This window comes from Micromesistius poutassou (assembly GCF_964030765.1).
Source record: "Micromesistius poutassou genome assembly, chromosome: 3".
Lineage (NCBI taxonomy): Eukaryota > Metazoa > Chordata > Actinopteri > Gadiformes > Gadidae > Micromesistius > Micromesistius poutassou.
In genome coordinates, this window is record NC_140273.1 from 3114975 (window position 1) to 3139609 (window position 24635).

A 24635-nucleotide genomic window follows, 5' to 3' on the forward strand; every position below is an offset into this window, starting at 1 on the left:
CAGTGATCCAGTAACATTCTCATTACGTTCTTTTTCAAAGAAATTCATCACATAAAATGAATGAATTGGCCCTACGTGTGCACTTTGAGTGCCTTTGTTTGATTGCTGTTGAGGATCTTGTTTGTAAATACTTTTAGTATCTCTAAAAGCAACTGAAGTATTCAAACTGGCCTTAAACGTTTTCCCAAACCATATTACAGAAGTTAACAGACTATGAATAACTTGAATACAAAAAAACAAGGTTCCCAATGCATGTTGCCATGCCAAAAGCATTTGGTTGCGTTGAGTGAAGGTAACTGATGCTCCGAAATGAACCACAGGTATTTTTCATTACTCGTCAGAAATCTGGAAAGACTTGTAGAACTGGTAAAGAAAACAGGAAAATAAAAACGTTTCCTGGAATCACCTCGAACAAAAATGCAACAAGAACAACTTTTTCCCAGGGAATTTAATAAGCAACAATCATATCCAGATTAAAACGTTTGTAAAATGTCCAACCTTTTTTCTTAAAAACGGCTCCACAAAAGAAGCAAAGAGCAACGAACGTAAAGGAAAAAATACATGTTTTGAGAGTAACATCTACATACAACAAATTTCAAACGTAGGACTAAAAGGTGTTAAAAACCTAGATTATCAGTGGCATGTGTGAATGCATGTATATTCTGTTTAAGAAATGTCCATCAGGAATCCAGAAGAGCTTTAGAGTCAGACGAGTGTGTGTGTGTGTGTTTGTGTGTGGTAGTGTGTGTGGTTGTGTGTGTTTGTGTGTGTGGTCAGAAGACAGTCCAACAGGCTTCTACCGCCGTTTCCTTGTCTTCAAAGATCTCTTTACCTGGAAAACAAACAAACAACGATTAGATCCAAAGACACGGCAGTATTCAAACCTGCCATCATTATGAATTATGACGCGATATGAATAAATGATATGACGGACATGAAAAGCTGACGTATGTCGAAACACAGTTCTACTCAACCCTGGGTCCTGACTTAACATCTCACCCTATACTCAGTCGGCTACGTGCTGTATGACACGAGCTTGACACCCACTAACTGGACGGCACGGGCGGTTGTGATACAACTGGTAACCAGACTACCAGCCCCGCCCGCCCCCCCCCCCGCAAAGGGATCCACATAGCCTCATGTCCCCATGGTCCTGGCCTCCCTAGGGGAACTCACTATCAGGCTCCCTGCCTTCTCTGCTCTGCCGGGCCCGCTCTGCCCCACGGGGCGAGCGGCCCCTGTCTCAACACCACCACCGGCGGGGGCGGCCTCCTCGTCCTCGCTGAACAGAGAGGCCAGCTCTTGGCCGGCGCTCTGTGTGTGTCGTTGCAGGCTGCATAGCTCTGTGGCCTTGCTGCCAACGCTCACGCAGTCTGGGCTGGACTCCAGCTCTCGCTCCGTTTCGCCCTCGCTGCCCAGGCGGAAAGGACTCTTCTGCACTACAACCTGCTCTCTCTCTCCACTTCGCTCTCGCTCTCTCGCTGAATCCTTCCAGGGCCACAAGTGGGGCCCCCTGGTGAGAGAGCACAGCTGACTGGTTTAATTGTGTTCTTTGTGGAGCTAAATCACTGGGGATTACATGGCATAATTGCAACACGTCACAGCACGGCATTCAGGGTTGTCCGTTTCTCCTGGGTCTCCCTGATTATTAACTACGTTACCCCCTCCCTATCCGTTAAGTCAAGTTCAGATCAAAGATTTGCAACAAGACTGCTTGCAAAATAACCAACAGGAAACGTTGTGAAACAGGGCTGTGACATTACTGCTACGAGCGCAAAAATGCAATGACTCATTTTTTCCACGTGCCAATATCAGTCTTAAACACTTAAGAGACATTAAAAAAAAACACTTAAGTGAAACTAATAAGCTGCACTTAGAAACAAAATACTTTTGTTTACGCAAACAAGTGACGGTGGAGGTCCATTATCCTCCATGTTTAAATACTAAAGTAGATAAGTCATGCTTTCTGAAGCCACTCGGCCATCTGACCTTCATTAGACGCCCTGCACCTCACCGCCCAAACCTTCTCTGGGGGCTCAAACAACCTTTTGTCTTCACATGTGTTTGATCTGAACTGGGCTTGAACTTGCCTGGACCGGTTCTCTTTCCTCCCCTCCACTGCAGGTCCACCCCTCTCCTCCCCTCCTCCCCTCTGCAGGTCCACCCCTCTCCTCTCCCCCCCTCCTCCCCTCTGCAGGTCCACCCCTCTCCTCTCCCCCCCTCCTCCCCTCTGCAGGTCCACCCCTCTCCTCTCCCCCCCTCCCCCCCTCCTCCCCTCCTCACCTCTGCAGGGCGATCTGTCTCTTCCCGCCGTCGTCCTTGGGCTGCTGTTTGGACACCTTGGCTTCCGGTACGCCCTCGGACGGCCTCTTCCTGCCGCGGCCCGCCCCGGCCACCGCCACCACCACCACCTCCTTCTCCGCCGCCCCGGCGGGACTGGCGGCGACGCTCGCCGACTTGGGGGGACGTCCGCGCCGCTTGGGTACCGTGGCCCCCGGCGTGGCCGTGGGCGCCGTGTTCTGACCCGCCTCCGCCTGGAGGGTTGGGGGGGGAAGAGAGAGAGCGAGAGAGAGAGGTCAGTATGGACGTCTGAACGAGGAGAATCATCAGGCGCCCTGGACCTGAGAGAGCGTGCGGACGGAGAGTGTGGATGGAGGTACCTTCTTGCCGTCGTCGTTCTTGATCACAGGGTTCTCGTTGTTCTCCCGGGCGCCGGCCTCCGTCGATTCTGTTCCCGCGTTACTGTGGGAACAAGGCGAACGCGCCGTCAGTAACGACAGGATGATCAGACGCTCCGTGTCCAGCCCAGAGGGGACCTCCGTTGCGTGCGTGCGTGCGTGCGTGCGTGCGTGCGTGCGTGCGTGCGTGCGTGGCCTGTGTGGCCTGTGTGTCTACCTGTTCTTGATGAGAGTCTGCGGGCTGTTCTGGGAGTTGGTGCTGGCGTTGCTGGCAGGGTCCGAGCCCGCGGTGGGGGTCTTGATGAAGACCCTCCTCCCGGGTACCGTGAGGGGCTTGTTGACGGCCCCCAGCACGGGGCTGGGCTTGGGCTGCGTGGCACAGAGAATAGCACAGCTCATTAGCATAGTACCACGAGGCCGGGGTCAGAGAGACACCACAGCACTCTGAAGTTCGTGTTTCACAACCGGTTCTCAAACCTGAATAGGGTCTGACACTGCGAAGACCGACATACAATTCAATCGAACCCTCTTGGAGAACCACAAGCATAAGTGTCGTCTTACAGGGTTACATTAGATATTTCAAAAGGCCTGCCATTGTGAGCTAGGTGGAACAATAGTACAAGAGGATCCCTCTAGGAAGCTGAAGGGCTGGAGAATGAACAGCATCTGAACAACCAGAACATACCTTCCCAGTGAGCAGCATCTGTCTCATCTCTGCTGACAAGTAGTCTTTGTCGTTTTTGAAGTCCTGACAAGTCAAGAAAGGAAAAGCATCTTTGATTAGCATCCGTTCCCAAACTGATCTCCCAATAGATTTTTCTGTGCCTCGGCCCAGACCTCGCCAATGTTTCCTGGAAATGATACACCTCAAGACCACCTCAGCCCTTTGACAGGATGTGAAGGTGAACCACGGGTCTCAGTGTGGGAGTGTTGAGTTTACCTTGTCCTGGATGAGGTAGAACTTGGACGGGATGACGGGGTCTTTGGGGGATTCCAGATGGCACGCGGTACTCTTGTTGGCGATGACAAACAGAGCCACGTCGCACACGATGTACAGCTTCTGTAACCCACGACAACACAAACCACGCCGTCAGGCTGAGGTCCACGCAAAACACTGAAGGCTAAACCTCGCCAATCATAATCTATACATTAACACAGATTCCTTGGATCTTAAACAAAGGCAACTTGCGGAATAATGTCAGTGATCAGTGAGTGAGTGAGTGTACTGTATGTACACACACAAGAGTTCTTATGTTTGAGTCCATACACAATAGAATAAATCGTTGCTCTACGGTAACAATATGAATATGTGGTTCATGTTTATGGAGAATACTAATCAGAAGGTCAGTGGGGGAGACTCATGTTTCAGGAGTGCAATCAGTCTGTCTGGATACAAGATACCAGCTGTGATCAGAGCCAGTAAGACTTGATTTAATTTGGAGCATGTAAATAATGTATGACTTAATTAGCCCAGGTAAGTGTGTATATTTGACAATTGCTTGCATGCGTGTGCATGTACCTGTGCAAGTTTATACGTGTGCGTGTATCTATGCGCGTGTACATGTTTGCGTGTGCATGTACCAGTATGCATGTGCGTGTACCTGTGGGCGTGTATGCATGTGCGTGTATGCGTGTGCGTGTACCTGTGCCTGTGTGTGTGTGTGTGTGTGTGTGTGTGTGTGTGTGTGTGAGTGAATGCATGTCTGTGCGTGTGCGTGTGGGTGTGTACCTCGGTGGCCTTCACGTCGTCAGGACACTGCGCGTCCTTGCTCTGCTTGATGTTCTCCACCATCTTCCTCAGGAAGGCGTGGCTGTTGTTCTCGTTCTTGGTCATCAGCACCTCCAGCATAAACCACAGGCACCTGCAGAAGAAGAGGACGGCACCGTTCACAACACCGGAACACTCTGGCTCTGTGTGGCCGTGGACACGGACGCTAACAATAGCACAGATAATGAGAATGAACTGGACTGGAGCGCTGGATGTGAATGCAGAGCGGGCCTGGAGCTCTCCGGGGCTCAGGGAGAGCAGAGTGACAGTAAAGGAAGCCTCATGAAACCCACTCTTTGATGTCCTTGAGCTGGTCGTATTCCTGGGGTTTGGTGAAGTCCGGGTCGTGCGCCAGTAGGTGGATCATGAACGGCACCACGTACTCCGGGAGAAGGGACACCAGTTTCTCTGGACGGGACAGAAAGGGACCGGGTTCAGATACGACCAGAAGGCGGCGTTGTTTCGGATTGCACACCAAAAGATGTCGCTGCTGCAGTTAAAACTAAATAATGAATGCGCCTTTACTCTTAGGATAGGATAGTTGTGGTAAGGATTTTCCAACCTTAGTGCTAAAAAGGTGTGGTCTAACAGACCTAGAGCTCAGTACTCATGTGGTTTACAGTACTAGGATGTGGACATAGTGAACAGACCTCGGGCTCAGTACACATCACATGGTTTACAGTACCCTCATGTAAACATAACGAACAGACCTAGAGCTCAGTACTCATCACGGGGGTTTACAGTACTCGTTCTGAACCCACCTTGGGCGAGGGGGTTCTGTTTGATGTACTCTCTGCGGACGGTGATGTTCTTGAGGAGGCACTGGCGTGCGTGGGCTCGCCGTTCCTTCACGGGGTCTTTGGCGCACAGCGCGAACACGGCCAGGTACTCCAGGGGCAGCATCAGCTTGGCCAGGGCCAGGTGCAGCTTCTGGGCGAAGATCTGCCGCACCTGGTAGCACTCGTCCTGCGCTCGGGGGGGGGGAAGCAAGCGAGCGCGTCAGCGTTTGGGGGCATGTCACTCTTTGCCTACATCACAAAAGACACGAGACGAGAGAGCGGACTCACGTTGATGACGAGCCCGCAGAGCTGGAACTGCTCCGGCGTGATGATGTCGTGGTAGCAGGGCTCCTGGGCCAGCTTCATGATGGCGCCCCCTGCAGCCAGCCTCAGTCGAGACATGTCCGATTTACTAGGAGGGGGGGGGAGGGGGGGACAGAGGACAGACGGCTCATTCAACATTTACCAAACGGAAGAATGCCAAAGACTCGAGGGTTAAGACTCGTCCACTTAAAAAAGGGAGCGGTTTTGTCGGTTGAATATGTTGGTTGTGCGGGTCAGACGTCTTTATCCTGGAGCTCTAGTCACCTGATCTTCTTCTGCTCCGTCAGGTCGCCCTCGCTGACCAGCATGGCCGAGAGGAGGCGCAGCGTGGAGTTGGCCGACTTGGACTGGTTGTTCTTCATTCCCAGTAACCAGCGTACCAGAAGCTTAATGGCTTGGACCTGGCGGGGGGGGGGGGGGGGGGGGGGGAGAGACGGGCGACGGAAACGGATCAGGTGTGATGGTTGCAGTGCCCCGACCGGGTTTGAACAACAGGTTGTAATGTAACGAGCCTCAGCCGTTCCTCCTCCTCGGCACTCCAGGAGTCTCACCTTGGCCAGGACCTCGGGCGACACCTCGTCGTCCAGGCTCCACAGCTTCCCGTTCTTGTTCCCCGTTGACTGCAGGCAGAGTTTCACTGTTAACCACCTTTGTCACGCTCAAAACCGTTACATTATAAAACACACACTCTCACTTCTCTACGAGTCACATGACCGGAGAGACTAGGGGTGGGAATCTCTTGGCACAATTCGATTCTGATTCAGCGGTCAACGATTCGATTCTTAAATGATTATCGATGCATCATTGTTTATGTACATTTCCATGCGGGATTTTCAAAAGAGTTTGCTGCTCACTTCCTACTTTTGTGATGATCACTAAAGACAATCAACAGATGAATTACCTTATCTAATATTTTATACTAGATAAAGTCTGCGCTCTGCAGCAGGCGAACAGAATGTTGCAGCAGGCGAATAAATGTCATTAAAAATAATAATAAATATATTTTATTATTAGATTAGATTATTAACTTATCTGCATCGAGACGGAATCGTTCTGGAGAGAATCGTGATGCATCGAAGAATTATTTTTCCCACCCCTACTGGAGACTACACATTGTGAGGGTACCAGTGAGGACACATTAACTGAATGTGAATGAGTGCGCTATGGCACAGGTGTGTTCACGTCCGAAAGGTGGTGTGCGCCGCCCACCCTGTCGTTCATGAGCAGGTCTTTGACGATGAAGTTGGCCACGATGGACTTCATGGGTGAGGCGAACTGATCCGGGGCCAGCATGGAGATGTGGCCCAGGGAGACCAGTGGAGTGATGAGCTGCTCTGGAACATCTGCGTTCAGACTACGCGACAGAGGCTGGCGAGGGGAGAGGGAGAAAGCAGAGTCACTTCTACAGCAGGATGCTAACTGACAAGACTTCTGTTAGCACGGCATGGGGAAGGGACACCGGTAACTGTCTTGCAGACATAACAGTCATCTTTATAACAAAGATCATAAGCAGGTACTTCAACAGAAAAGTGGATTTCTATTGTTTGTGTATTGTGTGATGATTGTATTATTTGTTCGATTAGTTAGTAAATTGCAAAAGCGGGCCCCAAAAGGGTGCCGTGCTTTTTGAACCAAGACCACCTCGACAAATGCAAAGCATCGTCCGCCGTCGTACCTCAAAGATCTGAGCCAGCTGCACCTCCTTGTTGTTGAAGATGGCGTGGATGCAGTGGACGGCCTGCTTGGCCTGGTGGGGCGTGCCCCGCTTAGCTTTCTGGTGCAGGACGGGGATCAGAGTCCTGGGGGACGCAGAGGAATTAGTTACAGAGGCCGCTGAACCCTCAGGACAGAAACATGAACACACCGAACACGCCCACAGACACACAGACACAAAGAAACACACCCACACACACAGAAACAAACAAACACCCACAAACACACAGACAGACACAGCTGGTTCCCTTACGATCGTATCTGCTGCAGCTCCGTCTCGATCTTCTGGCCCGTGTTCCTGAAGATCTGGATGGCTGCCTCGGCCACCTTGTCGTCCTCCATCTTCAGGCACTGCAGCAGGGACTCGTACGTCTCCGCCGAGTGGAACGCCGTGGGGTGGGTGAACGACAGCACCTGCACAGCACAGTCGGGTTAACACCCGGCTCACTGAGGAGGGAGCAGGCTAGGTTGCCCCTCACCGCCGCCGCTCTTAAACCTTTTGTGATGGACTGCTTGTGAGGGTGAAATGATTCCTTATCCATCTTCCCAACCAAACCTTGTAAAATCACTATTGTTATTCAGGCTTGAGACGGTGAAAACAAGCTATTCTCAATGTCTAAAATCCTCAAAAGGAGAAGGAAAAAAAAATCAAAACAATGTTGAATAACTCCCTTTAGGAAACAATGAGCATTGAAGTCATCAAAACACTACGTCACTAAATTCCCTTTGGGGAACCGTCAGCTATGAACTAATCAACAACATAACGTCCCTAAACTGAGATCTGTGAAGTCATGTCAAAAACATAACGTCGCTCATCTCCCTTCAGGAAACGGTGAGCATTGAAGTCATCCAAACATCGCTGAGGTCACTGAACCGTGAGCGTAGCCAGACCCCCGTGGGTACCTTGAGCAGCTCCAGCCCGGAGCGGATGGCTGTATCTGGGGTAACTCCCTCCTCGTCATCGTCGGCCGTGCCCTCAATAGACTTATTAAGCAATTTTACCAGGGCGCTGAAATAAAAAACACACACTTAACTAGAACACAGAAATTATCCATCTGACCGCGCTCCATGCTCAATAACCCAACATAATGTCAAACATGCGTGATATAATGTTGCATAAATGTGGGGGGAAATTTGACAAAAACAAACCAATAAAAAAAGGCTTTTGGCCCTTCCCTTGCCATGTTTTTCCATTCCATGTAAAGGGTTAACACCACTAGTGGTTTCAGGGCTGCAGTTACACTGCTCCGCCAGGAGGTGGCTCAGTGAATAGGAAAGACCCTGTTTGAATACATTTCCTTGCTTGTGTCTGTGCACGCGTGTGTTTTACACAATATCATGGCGAACACAAGGGGAGTGCATAACGCTGGGTCCCGTGTGAAGTCAGACGGCCGTGTGTGTGCTCACAGTGGGGCATTGTGTGGCGGTCCCCTGAGAATCAGGAGGAACTGTATTGTATTGTGCTCACATCCCTTCAAACCAAACGGAGCATTTGGGAAAACTGCAATTAATTTGGACGATAAATGAATTTTTCTCTAAATAAAATAATGATGTAGAGAGTGGAGCCGATCTGAAATGAGGACTCCCTCCATGATGGAAGCGTTATATTTCAGTGCGATCCTTTTGATCAACCAGTGGGATGTATTTGATGATAAACCAGTGGGATGCATTTGATAAACCAGTGGTATCTCACTGACCTGATGGCTTCAGAATCGATGTGGACGGGGGCGATGCGCTCCAACAGGAACTTGACCATCTCAAGGAAGGGGTTGGTGGGCTGCTTAGGGAACGTCAGCTTACGAGTGATCTCCCTCTGCACACACGGACACATACAAATGAACTACTAATAAACAATCCTCTCAACCACTAAAGCATTTTAAAAGAAATACTATGGTATAACAGCGCCAACCTTTAAAGATATTAAAGGCTTATATGGTCTTTATAAGGATTAGTATCTGGTACCTGTATTAGTATCTGGTACAAAATATTTGGTATCTGTCAAATATGAACCATGGCGTCCCTCTCTGTTTCTATCAAGAAGCACCCTTTTCAATGAGACTTGCAGGGATTTTGAGGGATTAGGAGTGTTTGCGTGACCGCTCAAGCAGGGACTACGGGGACACTGAGATAGTACGGCTCTTCCTTAACCGAACAAGCCACAAGTCGGGGAGCGACTACACTGTACCCGGTTTAATCGGGAAATACTAGGATTATTTCAACAGCCTATGAGAGCTCTTTGCCCAGAAGGCATGAGTTCGAGGAAGGACCTGTCATCTCCATGGTTACGACCAACACCAGCTCTGTGATACTTTCATTTTAGCTATTGCTGTCATTGTGTTGGAGCATTAATAATAAATGGGAGATGTAACTCGAATACGCTTAAACCTTACTCACATCAGCACCCCTTTTCTCTAAATGACAGTTCAGTAACAGTGACAAAATGGCATAGATTCCATTTTTGAAAAGGATATGAGCGTATGTGTGTTGTGTGTGACGATCTCTCCCTCTCTGCCTGTTATGTACCTGATCTAAAGGGTCGGCCAATGGGCAGATGCGGTGGTACGGTGCGGCCGTGCTTCAGTCTATTTAACTTCTCCTGGTTTGTCTTTCTCTCGCTCCGATGCGCTCCTCTGTTGGGTCGTGTTACCCTTTCTTCTTCTGTTTTAGTATTCCTCCAACCAGAGCTGTTTGTCGCTTGACTTCACCTCGACATGCAAACATCGTATGCTCTACACGCCCACAAATTGGTGCCCCGCTGACGTCCCACGTTCATTCATTAATATTAATGGTTGTGTTTTGGTTACTCCTGAGGAAGTCGACAAGGAAAACGAATCTCCTTTGAAGAGCTGTTTCTGTGTCCGGGTCCCGAGCCGGTCGTGACAAGAGTGAGGCTGTGCGTGTGTGTCTGTGTGTGTGCGTGTGCGTGTGCGTGCCTCACCACACAGATCTCGGCCTGCTTGCAGGAGCAGGTGGGGCTGATGAGAGTGTCCAGCTGGATGCGCAGCTTCTCGTCCTCCCCCAGCACCTGGTTGAACCTCTTCATGAAGTCCTGGGCCTTGCCGGCATCCGGCAGGTTCTCTGGAACACACGGCGGGCCAGTGAGCCAGGGCGGGCAGAACCACGGCTTCATGACATGAACTCACAGACACGTGTGTGCACTGCGTGTGTGTGTGTGTAGACTTACTGGAAATGGTCATCAGCTTTCCAAACATGGCTGTATTATTGGCCTCGCACTAAATTGGAGAAAGATAAAGAAGTTTACACTTTGAACACAGCACGTGGCGCGGTTAAAATAAGAATACATCTGTGGGTGGGAGGGGAATACATCCATTTAAAAATAGACAGCTGAAGACACATCTATATGTATAGGCGTGTGTGTGTGTGTGTGTGTGCATGTACGTGTGTGTACGTGCATGTGTGTGTGCGCTCACCGGTGGCAGCTTGTGGAGGTCCAGCAGCTCCCGGACCAGGCCCCGGAGCATGTTCTGACACTTCCACATCTCATTCAGAGCTCTGAGAAGACACCGAGAGACCATCAGGTGGCAGGTAGGACAATGTAACTGTAGCCAACCAGAAAAACCTTTTTTCTTCTTCCATTGATTGGTCAATGGGGGAAAATATTAAAAAAAAATCTAGATGACTTAAATCGCCTAGTTTATTCTACTCTACCTTGTGACCTAAATATCACGTCAGTGATGTACTATTAAAAGGGGCTGTCGGAAAGATTCAAGAGCTTTAAATTTGAACGTCATGTTTTAGAAATCCCATAAAGATCGTACTCTGGTGAGTGAAATACTCTGAGCATGTTTTCTGGCCGACTGCCCGTCTTCCCATCAATCTTTCCCATCAATCACCTTTGCTTACAAGGCCATCCAATGAGAGACATCGGCTTGTTTATTTTCCAAATCTTGCCCTCTTCTGCTCTCCTCCACTCTATCGATTTACAACACTCAGACCCACAGAACCTTCATGAGCAGCTACGGATCAACAGGAGTTCATTGAGTGTCTGTGTTTGTCTGTGTCTGTGTGTCTGTACGTGTGCGTGTGTGTGTGTGTGTGGGAGTACTGACTTGACAGCGTTTGTGTCCAGGCAGGCGTACAGATAGTAAAGACACTTCATCTTCTCCTCTGTGTCCAGACTGTGGGGAACCATGTACTGTGCGAAGATCTTCTCCACTAGTAACCTGCGGGTCAGTGAGCACAGATGGCATGATGAGATACATTAAGGAAGATGCAGATAGCAGAAAAGCTAAGAGCTCTCCAACAGAGCAACGGCAATTAACTATTTATTCTGCACACCTTTGATAAAAACACTCCATAACCATTGCATATTCGAGTCCTTGTACCGTATAATACATCAGAAAACGTATCCCTGCGCAGTGCTGGGTCACCTTTGTTTAGTCATTTGAAATCACAAGCATCCAAAGAACGACAGACTCATCCACCCACGAAACCCAGCCATTCTTTTCTCTCTAAAAATCAATTTGGACCCGTGGAGAAAAAGGCAAGGAAAGCACATTATGAACAACACGTGAAGGCTGCAGTAAAAAACTAAACAAAGCCAGACCAGTATTTCCTCCTGTGGTGCAAAACAAGCACCATCAACACTCGGAAAGAAAGCCTATTACAGTTCCACGCAGGCCAGACCAGCTCGAACAGAGCTGAGCTAGGCTCAACGCAAGATGACAAGAGCCTTGACAGATGCCGTGCATGTGCCGGTCTGCCCGCATTTGCCAGTCGACCTCTGCAGCTCATCCACAGCTCAGCAGCCGGCTGGTCCTCGGCCTACCCAAGTTATCCCCCACTACACTGCTCGACAGTCCGCAATTCATCCAGGACATGGGCAAACCCATACACCCCAGCCCCGTCCGCTACGCCCTGCATGGACCAGACGGCACGCTAGTCCCTCACTACAAGGGGGGGGGGGGGGGCACAGCTAAACTCAACAGAATCCCGATTGTTTGCTGACCTGGTTCCAACAATGGTGGAACGAGCTCCCCACTGACATCAGGATAGCATCATACACATCTTCCGTCACCGACTGAAAACTCATCTGTTCAGACTGGACTTGGCCCATGAAAAGATAAACCCATCTTTTCTGTTTCTTTGTTTTCTGTTTCTTTGTTTGTTCAATGATGCGCTATGATTCTATGATGCGCTATGATTCTTATTTGATAAATTTTGCAGGATTCTTGCAATCCCTGGGTTGTCCCTTCATGGTTGGATGCCCTTATGCATCCCAGTTGCTTGGGATAAAAGCGTCCCCTAAATAAATAATAACCAATGCAACGTCCCGCTACTACTACTGCTGCATACTGACGCTCTTCGTCCTGGTCGCCGTTGGTCCTAGTGTGCTCGGCGGCCCGCTTACTTGTCGTCGATGCTGTTCTGGTAGTAGATGTGGAGCAGCTTGTCTTTGATCCAGGTGATCTTCTGGGCCGACTCCTTGCCGGCCTCGTGGTGCAGGCAGTACTTCTTGTAGAGCTGGGCCAGCCCCATCATGGCCTCCTTGCGGACACGCCACTGCACAGCCAGACAAAGATGGAGGAGCAGGAGAGCAGCAGGGAACCATGGGAGAGGGAGAGGGAGAGGGAGAGAGAGAAGAAGAGGGGGGGTGAAATTGGTAGACAAAGCTAAGACCCACAGTCTCCAGTCATTGATTCATTGTGGCACATTACAAAAGAGCCCAAAGCTCAAAGGGATAATAAGATAATATCAAAAAATTGATAAATAACCCTTATGCCTCCCACATCGGGAACCAGAGCTAATGGAAAGCACTTAAGAGTGGACTGCCAATACGCTGCACTCAAGTAGCGTAAACACTTCCTCGGCATTACAGATCATCAGTGTGAGAACATGGGGGCTGAGTGACGCGTGGTGGCTCATCCTGTGGGTGTGTCGACGCCGCCGCCTCACCCTCTTGTCCAGGGTCCTCTCCCGTACGAAGCCCAGCAGCTGGTCGTTGACCAGGTTCAGGTCCTTCTTCCCGGCGTTGATGATGGTGACGATGACGTCGTGGCGGATGGCTTCCTCCGGGTCATGTGAGCGCACCTTCAGGTACTCTGATTGGACAGGCAAAGAGGGAAAACGCGGCAGCGGCATCGTTTAATCTACCCGTAGCTCACAGGACCACCGAGAGTTGAGAGAGGGTATAGGGCCTGTACATCAGAATGCATCATGGGATTTTTTTATTGGCGATATATTTTGAGAGTACTCAAGAGATGTAGCAATGTAAAATCCCAAACAAATGTAAATACGCCGTATCCTAGTCTAATCAAAACTTTGTTTTACCACATCTCGCCTGAGAAACACTGTGGCAGCATCAAACAACAATGTCACCCCATAATGACACGATTTCACGATTAATTACCGAAACACTATCACTACTTAACATTCTTATGCTCCTGTACTTCCAAAATGGAGGAGGGGATTGCGGTGTGACGTCACGATTCACAAGCCCTATCGCAAGATCAGGATGGAAAAGAGTCACACACACACACAAACACACACCTGTGAGGTCTTTGGCCAGGTCTGGGTGGTTCATGAGGCAGTGGCTAGCAAACTTGACACACTCCAGACGCACAGGGACATGGATGTCATTGAACCTGCAGAGGATAATGTAGAAGTAAATCAAAGTCATATTGATTTCCGATAATAACCAGCCACAATCACAAAACATAATAAACACACTGAAGCTAAATAAGAATCAATTCTAAAACATACAATGAAACAACATTCCTGTACGTTAGCAAAGCAAGTGATACAATAACATAAATGATGTGTGTGTGTACATGTTTATATGTGTATGCGTGTGTGGTCTCACCGTCCTAGGAAGCATTGCCAGAGGGGTCTGTTTTGTGTGGCCAGCTCCGAGTCTTTGGCCCCAAACAATTTAGCTAGCAAGCGTACCACAGCTAAACGCTCCTCACCATCATTGCTCTAAAAGGAGGATAATATGGACGTAACATACAGTACATAACAAGCCAATGACACAATGGCTACACTCCAACAACCATAAACTTCAAAGAAAATGCACTGGAAGCCCGTCGTAAAATGATATAGCTATAACTGTAGCAACAACTCAAACCACTAGAGGCTGCCAAGGGGAAGCCATACATAGTGCAGCTTTAAAAAGCTTGCTGAATGAGTCATCATTGAAATTAAACAGAACCTCAAAAAGCCACTGCGCTGATGTCCTATGAAAGTGTGTTACCTTGAGTTTGAACTCCAGCTGAGGCATGACGGAGGTCAGCAACAAGGGGTCAATGGCAAACAGTTCCTGGATCAGGTCAAACACGTGCTCCGATAGGTCACTGACGGACGACTTGCCCATGACGAGAACCTGGTTGAAGAACTGAGGGGAAAGATCACCAAACATACAAACAAATTAAAGGCATCCATCCTGACACACAGTAAGATCATTTTAAAGTGGTTTGATGTTTTCCTTTGGTTGACGTCTTTAAATGAGTAAGCATACATCGAACAAAATTATTTAAATAGTAAATGGTCCTCATTTATATAGTGCTTTTAACCAAACATTTACAGTTTTGACCGACATTCACCCATTCATGCACACATTCACACACTGCCGGCGGAGTCAACCACGCAGGGCGACAGCCAGCTCATCAGGAGCAATTAGGTTGAGGAGTCTTGCTCAGGGACACCGGGGATCGAACCAGCAACCTTGCAGTTACCAGCCAACCCACTCTACCTCCTGAGCTAATGCCGCCCTTGATTTATTAAGAGCAATAGTGGCTGATTGCCAATGGGCTGGGTAAACTCCAGCCGTACTCACATTAGCGATGCAGGTCTCGATGGTCTGAACGGTCCTCTTCAGCAGCGTCTTGGCCAGGTCGTACGCCTGCTTGTTCAGGTTCTGCAGTGGAAAGGAAAGGACTTGTCAGTGTCTCTGATCCTGTGTGTGTATGTAGATGTTGCACAAGGCGCCGTGACAGTGCGGGTAAAGGACATTTCACTCAAACCAACAAGCAATCACAATTAAATGGGTAGCCATTCATTTATTAGGGCGTCACCACCCTCTGCAATGCAGGGTTTCATCTCAAACCTTAAACACATTGCGTTGACATCCTTTCCCAGGTACTGCCATAACAGCGCTATTGGAAGACTCCGATCAATATCTTAATCCAGACCTATTAATTATCAATACAGCTGACAGCAATGAATCCTGTTTCCGTTTGTGTCCACCTTTGGGTCGATATGGAAAAGGTCTAGATAAACCTTTCAATCTCAGCTTTCATACAGTGCTTCATCTCATAAAGTCCTTGTGCCATGTGTGAGCCAAAGAACCGGGACTGAGGGTTTAGGGCTGCAACCAACGATTATTTTCATTGTCCATTAATGTAACGCCTATTATTCAATGAATAATTGAGTCTGTCATGAATAAAAACAAATGCCAACGAGTTACCAGAGCCCACAGGGATTAAATGGGCCTTTTCTGACAAGCAGCCAAGAAAAACAAAACTATTAATTTCATAAGGATCCATGAACCAAATATTTGTATTGAACATCAACATTTAGCAGCCCGTTTTATCTGCACTTGATAAATTATCAAATGTCCACCTTGTGTGCAGGAATGAGGTTTATGAGGATGGTGTCCAGCAGCTCCTGTGTGACTCCGTCTCCCTCCGTGATGATAGAACTCATCAGGTCCATCATGTGCATCTGCACCTTCTGATTATGGCTGTTACTGTGAGGACAGGCATATGTTTTAGAGAAGTCTACTTTAATGCGCTTAGGAAAGCAAAAGTAAAGAGGCCCAAAATATTAATAGGATTCTTGTTAAATCCCTACGAATCTCAACAAAGCACGTACAGACAAATCACATGCAAATTCTTCCGTAGTTCATGATATATCATATTTCTATTCAAAAATGTATATATACACTTTGTAAAAAAACAAAGAGTTGAACAAAAGCTTATTTTGTTGTAAGTACAAAGGAGACCCTGGCCCTTACTTGATGACTGAGAAGAGTGTTTTGAAAAGCTGGATGAAGATCTCATTGCAGTCCTCCAGCTCAAAACAGATGTTGTATGACTTCACCCAAGCCAGGTTCTGCAGACGAAAACACAGATGAGAAGATGACTCATAACCTTACTCCTCCTCACACACAAACCCACCTTTCATTACACTACCCCAGTACAGCAGCCTGCCTCTCATTACCTCCAGCAGGTAGAAGTATCTGTTGAACTGGGGGCTCTTGGTGTCTTCCAGGCCCTTGAGCTGTCTGGTGATGAACAGGAAGATGTCCTACCGAGAAGGAGACATAGAATAGGAATTGAACAGAACAGATCAACGTAGTTGCTGAGCTGTAGGTAACTCACTTCATCATCAGAAACTCATTTGGTCACAGTCTTCAGAAGAAGCAGAACAGATGTGATTAGGAGGTCAGCCAGTACATATTGACCGCATCCTGCTCCACTTCATGGTCAACATTAGTCAGATAACCATTATATAACTCAAAACCAACCAAACCGTTTCTGGAAGCCGCAAATGAATAACCTTTACAGCGATCGACAGCAGGCACTAAATCCTTGCCAACCCGAACACTATCGGGCTTCTGTGCTCTAATGCATGGCAGCTGGGAGAGGCTGTTTCACCTTGAGTTTGTCGTGGGACGTGTACGGGGCCTCAGGTGCGTAGATCCTGAAGATGTCCGCCAGGCAGCAGGCCACCAACAGACGCACGTCCTTGTTTGGATTCCTGAGGAAGAACTCGGAGGCCAGGTGGAGCGCCAGGTCCAGATACTGCTGCTTCTCCTCCTCAGAGTCCTGGTCCATGTCCATGTAGGTCTTCACCACCATCTGGGACAGACAGAGAGAGCGAGACAGAGAGTGAGGTGTATGTGTAAACAAGCAAATAATGTAGGGAACCAAAAGTGTATTCCAGAATGGACAACAATGGCACATTTGGTTTGTTTTGAGAAATACTTGTTCATGTTGTTTGTGAAATACATTGCTCCGGCTAAGAAGAGAGCTCTATAATTTACATTAAAACGTGGGGTTTGCCAGACTGCTCATTTGTCAGAATTAGGTTTAAAAGGTGCAACGTGTAAGATTTGGCCAACTGCAAAATGGGTGCTCCACACAATTGGGGGGGGGGGGGGGGGGTGGGGGTGGGGAATATCACCAGGAAAGTTGATGTTGCCACATTTATTTGTAAGCACAAATTCACCATAATCAATAGTGCATAATGCTCTGTTTGCTCGCAAATGAAGTAACTAAACATGATAGTAACATAATACAGCTATAATACGCCTCTTCATCCTCTAATGTTATGGCAGACTGGACGCTGCAGTGACCGCAGTCTCCTCTTGAGGTACAAAGTGGAATAACGGGACGGTAAAGGCCAAATAAAGTTAATATCTGTGCAATAAAACAAATGTCTTTGAGCTAATGTCCAAACTGTTTTCACTACACATGGTCACATTCTTGTGGAATGTTTTAAACCAATTATGGTACATGTTGCACCTTTAAAGTCATCACTACATAACATTGAATAATGATACATCTATAGTGACCCCATAGGCCATAAGAGGATTACTTTCGTTTCTCAGAGTGACAAGACAGATTTATATTTAATCGTTCTAGACCAATCAGCTCCAGAGAGCTTGAACCAGCAATGAACGATGGCACAGGAAAGCACATGCACCAGCACTGGGTGTATAAGCAGAACCAATGAACTGGCTGGAATTACTTCACCATCCTAAACCTTGTTTCCACCAAAATGACCCAGAACTTCTATTCTCAGGTGCTACATTGCTGCGTTGTCTGCGCTTCCACCATGGTCTAAAGACCCAGGAAGGTTAGGCAAATGAAGGTCCTTTTACATCAGGCACATAACGAATAATGGACATGAAAAAGCATGAAATACTTTGAGAAAAAACTAACTTTCATCAAAATATCCTATATATTAAGAGGATTATGATTTTAAACCAAGTGTAAAATACTGTATTGAAGGACAGTTTGTGGATGAGGGCGATTATAATAAGTGGGTGTGCACACGTGCAAACTAAAAGTAGGAAGTCGGTAAGTTAAGCCGAAACTGTTGCCATACAACTGCACACTGTCAGTTTATCAAAAAGGAATCTATATTCATGTACAGCAGAGCAAGTAAACGTTGGCTTGTGCACCGAATGCCATTGAGATTAATTATCAATACATATACAAAAAGTCTGAAAAAGGAAAGCCAGAAAGTGCATAATCTACGAATAAATCTGGTGGGCAGATCAGAGGGACGCATTGAGATGGATAGGAATGGCCTTTGAATTTCAAATGAAGCGAAACCTACATACCCCAGCTTTAGGACGCTAGAGAAGCCATGGCTTGACAAAGCATCGCAGAGACTGCATTTGTGACAAGGGTATGTTTTTAGGTTTTAAATTGCAAGTTAGGTACTCCAATTGAGCCCCAGGGCCTGGCTGGAGAGTGAATTGGCCAAGAAGTGCATGGCCAAGGATGCACCCAGCTGGGTGGAGGCATTTGCAAAATGCACGCCATCAATCCTGATTTTGATCCCAGTAGCCTATATATTCAAGCAGCCATTGGTTCTCGTGTCTACTTGTATTGCTTTGAGTGAATCCATGGTTTAAGCTGCTTACCTGCAACAATGCACATGCACTTAATCAGTTAAATTAAGCTGAGTCGAATCAGCAGTGTAATCTATTTTTGCGTTTTTTACGCCTGCGGTCAATAAAAGTACATGGGATGGGAGTTACGGATGTGCACGCCAGGTGAGCAGTCATTAGGTTACAAACACATGGACTTTCAGAGAGGATGTTGCTCTCCCATATGGACAGGGTGCTTTTTATTAATGACTGAATACATTTTTCAATTTAATGACTATGGAATGAAGCAAAAAAGATGACCATTGTACTTTCTTGGTGACTTTAAAATGCAAAGAATTCTGTTCAGTGACAAGAAGCGCAGCTGCTGAATAGTATGAGTAAAAACAGAAAGAGCATTGTAGTTGTTAGAAGGCTTTAGCAAGCCTTTACCATCTAGCCTTGATCAGCGGTTGAACAGTGACTGGTATCGGGTGTACATAATGTAAACATAATTTTCTGTGTAAACACTAGCTGTTGACAGAACGACAAGAGCCAGACGTGACTTGGATCAACGGTATACCAGCATCCAATGTTGTGTTATGCCAAAATATTCTAATGAAGTCTAACTAATGACAAAGTATAACAACTTTCTCATTAGTATGGCATCTCTAGGAAAGCGGCACCCCTTTTTTTTGGCACCACATGAAAGTCACACATTAGTTTCTACAGTCTGTGGTTAGTAGTGCTTGTTATATATATATATATATATATATATATATATAAATAAATAAATATATGAGAGAGAGCGAGAGGAGCTGTTGCCAAGTACAGAAGTATTGCCTCAACAGCAAGCGAGCAGAGTGGGGGGTGGGCACAGAGCACTGGCCTGCTCTCCACACACCCACACAGGTGAAACCTCTCCAAACAGACGCCCCATTGACACCGGCCCAATTAACGTCTCTCAGTGTATTCAACTGACACTGCACTGTCCCAGTGCCGGGACGGCGCCGGATAATCTAAAGATGCATCCTAACACCACCAAGCATGGCTACCCATAATCATTTGGCAGATTATCTCTAGATTAGTTGATCCATGCTTGAAGGGGTTTAAATCTTTTTTGTTGTCGTTTTAAACATGGGAATATAATAGTCTTCTATAATATTCAACATAGCAATGTATGCCATTTTATCACTGTTTCTGAAATGAGAACGCCACGGGAGCAAAATCCTTTCCTTGTGAACATTTGACCCTGCTCCCAACGCTGGTGGTGTTCTTTTGGTTACGTCAAAGTGCCTTTCTGTCTAATCCTCGACGTCATGACAACGGGACACTGTGGAGCTCTGTCTGGGCAGCGGTTGACGATGATGGGGTGGCCCGAGAGAGCTGGGACGGTTAAAGTAAACCACCACAGAGTGTGTGGATGTGTGGGGCTTGTTGTGGGCGCCGGTCGATTTTTGACGTTTGAGTCTGTGAGAGGGTAATGCTGCCCGGACACTTATAGCATGACGCTACAGTGTGTGGCGCAACCATCGCTCACTATAACGCACATGCAAAAACAAAAGGTAAAAAAAAAAGTATCACATAGCTTCCGTGGTTCGTTGTCATGGGGATAACACACCCTCCCTCATTCCTAGAACTCAGCCCAAAATGCAAAAAAGAAAAAGAAAAAAAAAAAGCTCAGTTGGAATTTGGCGGGGTTCACTTACACTTTAAAAACCACAATGGATCCAACACAGCACAAAAAGGAAATGTATACAACACCAAGAGCACAGATACATTCCCAAACATGATCATCTGAATGTTCAATAACAATTACAGGAAATACACAATACAGCGTATGATTATTCAATGGAACATGCAGTGCAATGACATTAAATGAAGAACTCCATCACAACTTAAATATAGCTTTGCCATTGCAATCTGACAAGCACGGCAGAGCCGTGTAGATGTGTGGGGGAGGTCTAGGGCAGTTCTGCTGTGCCACGAGCAGAACATAGGGCCTTACTTGTGTATACTGCTCATTGATGTTCAGTTATTTTTGTTCCGCTTCGTCACACTCTCTCCATTCTCTCCCGTGTTCTGCTCTCCTCTGAGGCAACCAGAACATCCTCTCTGTGATCTACATCTTTCACTTACAAGGGACACAAGGGATTGTTTGACAATTCCATAGCTCGGCCCCATTTGAACAGTTGCTTTTGACAGTTCTTGATGCCATTCACGTGTGCATCCCTCTTGCTACACTTACCTTCAGCAGTATACAGAGATTCATAATTGCCCAAATACAACTTTATATGCCACCATGTCCCTTTGGTACTTGATTTTACATGTCGAGGAAAAGGAACCATTGCCCTACTCAAACATAAATGTCTGTAATTACAGACCAGAATAATCAAAAAAGCTGATATTACACCAGGGATTACACTAGTGACCTAGGTCACTTCTACTTGAAATGCTAAAGTCAAGCAGAGTTCATACAGCGATGGTAAGTCGCTCACGTTATTAGAGAAAGAGAGAAACCAGGGTAAAGGGTGGTGCACAAAGGGTGCTGGCAATTGATTACAAGACATAACTGCTGCTAACTTTTTTAAAACAACAGGTCTCCATTAGGCCTGGGCAATATGGCTGAAAGACATATCACGATATAACTTGATCATATTGATCGATATCGATAACTATTGATTATTTTAATGACCTTAAAAGACTAAGAATTACCATGCCAGATTTAAACAGTTCTGTTTAACACTTAATATGACCTTCCACTGTTCTTCATTGATAAATACTCCAATGTCGATACTACAATGAAAAACACTCAAATATTGTAAATAAGTATGGAACCGTGTTTGTGTAACAAAACCAGTTGCTAGATTCAGTGGTCCAGTCTCTTATCGATATATATATTGAACATGTTTTATATTGATCAAAAGTCTATCATCTACGATAAGTTTGTTACCGTTTTATTGCCCAGGCCTAGTCTCCATTTTCTTGCTGCAGTTTACACAGTGGGTAGACCAGTTTTAACTGCAATTTACTTCTTAGTGCAACTTCCCTCAAAGCATATTGGGTCACCTGCATTCAACTTTTTGAGCATATGTGAAAAATGTGTTTACTCTGGCATTTGGAACAGTTGTGGATACGAAGGAAACATGATTGTGTACAAACTACATTGCCATCTATATTGTCAGCATTCAATGCTGAAGAACAATACTAATTATAAAATCTTCCCTTTAACAAACATTATTCTCACAATGCATATAGGTGGTTGAAAAATAACCAAATTCAAGAGGAAACAATAATAGCTACCAAGTGTTTATAATAAAGTATTATTTATTACAGATATTCTTTACCACCAATGGTGGTAAAGAATAAACCTACATGTTCTACCGTTCAGCAACTGGTACTATCTTCAATCTAGAAGTACAACAACAACATACTAGACAAACAACAACAAACTCAACAAGCACAAGCTGCGTCCTGATTCGTCACCCTGTGTGCCCTTGTGTGAAAACACTTGAACATACAATGCATGTGACTAGCCAATATCATTGGGAAGATGAGGTTTGCACATCTAAGTCCATCAGTCATAAGTATATCTTCAGTTAATGGCCGTCATAATTACTTCATACAAAAAAAGAGCATGCTGCAATGTCGGCAAAGGGATTCAGAATGAAACACTCTGCATCCGTATAATGACCAATGACTGTGGTAAATTGCTGAACTGAGTTCTGAAACTGTCCTTTTTTGGAGTCTTGTAAAAACAAATGACAACTTTCCCCATGATACAAGAATGCAGCCCTTTGAGTGACTGCATGGGGTCTGCAGGTGCCATGTTTCCTGAGTAAACTTCTAGGATGGCCCTACAGGGAGCTGGCCATTTTTCAGACACATCATCTCTTGTGTTTATGTTGGGTAAAGAAATTGACCAAAACTCCTTTCATCTTTGGTAGAACCATTGCCACATAATTTGGGTCAACGTCAATGTGAAGTGACAGGAGATAAAAATTAAAATTTTCTGGAAAACAACTTACAGCAGAATTGATCATAAGGATAGATTATACTGACCCACGCACTCATTGTGTCGCATAATGCTTTTTAATGTGCTTTCGATTGAGTTTGTGGCAGAGAAAAGTAAGCTCCATACACAAGCAATACTTTGCAGCAGGAGTAAAACAGCTGTTGGCAACCGTTTTGTCTTGTTCTAGCTCTTTCCCATAACAGCACACAATGACTTGCCTATTTTATTTTCAGGTCTGGGCTAGATACAACTATCTGCTTGTGCCTTAGAGATCTTCAATCTACACCACATCAAACACTGTTCATTGTAGGTTGATATGAATTGCCTCTGATTACCACGTTTAATCATTCACCATTTATATAAATAACATGCACTTCTCTAGAATAGAAAAAATGTCTTCATGGAACAAAGGTGTGAAAACAGACAATATAGGGCAGACCGCAATAGAATGTGTAGGTGAGATCATGCATGTAAATAAATTGGCAACAGGGTATTGGCATCTCATGGAAGATGTTCATCTGGAAACAGTGATAGGCTGGTGCTTGTAGCAGACACAAAAAAAGCGGTTAACTTACCTTTAACCGTTTGACCATCTCATCGTTACTGATTTTATCCGTAATCTCTTTTACTCCCGGTGGATAGACGATTTTCCCGTCCCCCGCCGGTTTCTGCTGTGGTGGAAACTCCATGCTTGTTTGTGTATATTCCAGACGGTCTTCTACTGGCCTCTATGGGTCAGAAAACAAAAGTTCACGACAACAAACCTATCCCACTTCACAAAATCCTTATTTGCAAACAAGTAGTAATATCCAACGTGTACCATCTCACAATAACGCCGAATACACAGTTCTACACAACACACGCTCGAGCGACAGAAAGTGTTAGAGCGAAGCTAAAATAAAACTAGTATTGTACGTATGTCCCCATGCTAACGTAGATAGCTCGGTGTGAACTCAACGCTCACGTTCACAAACACCATTAAGGTACACAAACCACAACGCCGGTTTAGTTCAGCACAAGCGCTCGAAAAGTGTCCTCGGATAAAACCCCACACCGCCACACATTTAGCCAATGAGATGGCCAGTGAGCTAGCTGCATTGAGATTGTGGGCAATTTTGCGGGAGTGTTACACAGTAGAGTAGCAGACGACGCTAGCTACCTAGCGGCTAGTCGCCACGGCTAACGGGTTAGCATACATGGTGGCCTAGGCCGCGAGCTCTCCACAGATCCCCATCACACCGAGCCCTGCCGCTACAACGCTAGGACGGAGTACAACTTAAGTATACGAACTGGGAGTGGGAACACTGCTCCCGTGGTTCGATCGTGCAGTTTCTGGCCAACGCCGTCACTTTGTTCAGCAGGAGCATTTAGCTAATTTACTTGTTTCTCTCTTTTTTCAACTTCAACACATCGCTTCCTGCCGCCGCTAGTTCACACAGGCATATACTGCTACCGTCCTCCCGGAGCCCTCATCTGACCAACAACTTGTCCCTACGCTTCGTTTTCAACACCCTGATGGTTAAAAAATGAACATAGTTGGCGCACACAGCGACAACAGAAATCTTCGGGTATTCTCGGAGTAATCGTTCAAAATATTTACCTCTTGAGTGGCCCGTTTTAATTCATTTGTCTGACACAGATAAGGTTTCTAGTTTCGGCACAAAGCTCTCTCCCTTCAGTCAATGCAGTTCGAATGATCTGTGTGCAAAGACTGGGGGTGTAGCGCCCCCGTCGGTCTGCCCAGGGCATTGCACCCAACAGATGTGGCGGGAGCCCGACCAGGCTGAGATGCAAGCAC

The 24635-nt window shown here is 46.5% G+C and overlaps 1 protein-coding gene across 2 annotated transcripts; it reads right to left on the reverse strand.

Annotated features, from left to right (window-relative positions):
- Window positions 1-430: 430 nt before the first annotated feature.
- On the reverse strand, window positions 431-24540 carry pds5a (PDS5 cohesin associated factor A). 2 transcript variants are annotated; one of them, XM_084465804.1, is made up of 33 exons: window positions 24438-24540; window positions 23413-23565; window positions 16880-17083; window positions 16443-16529; window positions 16237-16334; window positions 15843-15969; window positions 15058-15138; window positions 14476-14616; window positions 14086-14201; window positions 13773-13867; window positions 13179-13324; window positions 12634-12785; window positions 11333-11446; window positions 10694-10775; window positions 10447-10495; window positions 10201-10340; window positions 8960-9075; window positions 8166-8271; window positions 7516-7676; window positions 7225-7348; window positions 6759-6917; window positions 6101-6169; window positions 5814-5950; window positions 5514-5637; window positions 5208-5412; window positions 4740-4854; window positions 4408-4540; window positions 3619-3738; window positions 3364-3426; window positions 2896-3047; window positions 2661-2742; window positions 2284-2534; window positions 431-832 (listed from the first exon to the last, which is right to left on the reverse strand). In XM_084465804.1, exons 2-33 carry the CDS (start codon window positions 23524-23526, stop codon window positions 829-831), a joined length of 3867 nt encoding a protein of 1288 aa, XP_084321930.1. In that variant the 5' UTR covers window positions 23527-23565; window positions 24438-24540; the 3' UTR covers window positions 431-828. The 2 variants fall into 2 exon arrangements, with proteins under 2 accessions (XP_084321930.1, XP_084321931.1); XM_084465805.1 differs by lacking the exon at window positions 24438-24540 and adding an exon at window positions 24128-24267.
- Between the last annotated feature and the right edge of the window lie 95 nt (window positions 24541-24635).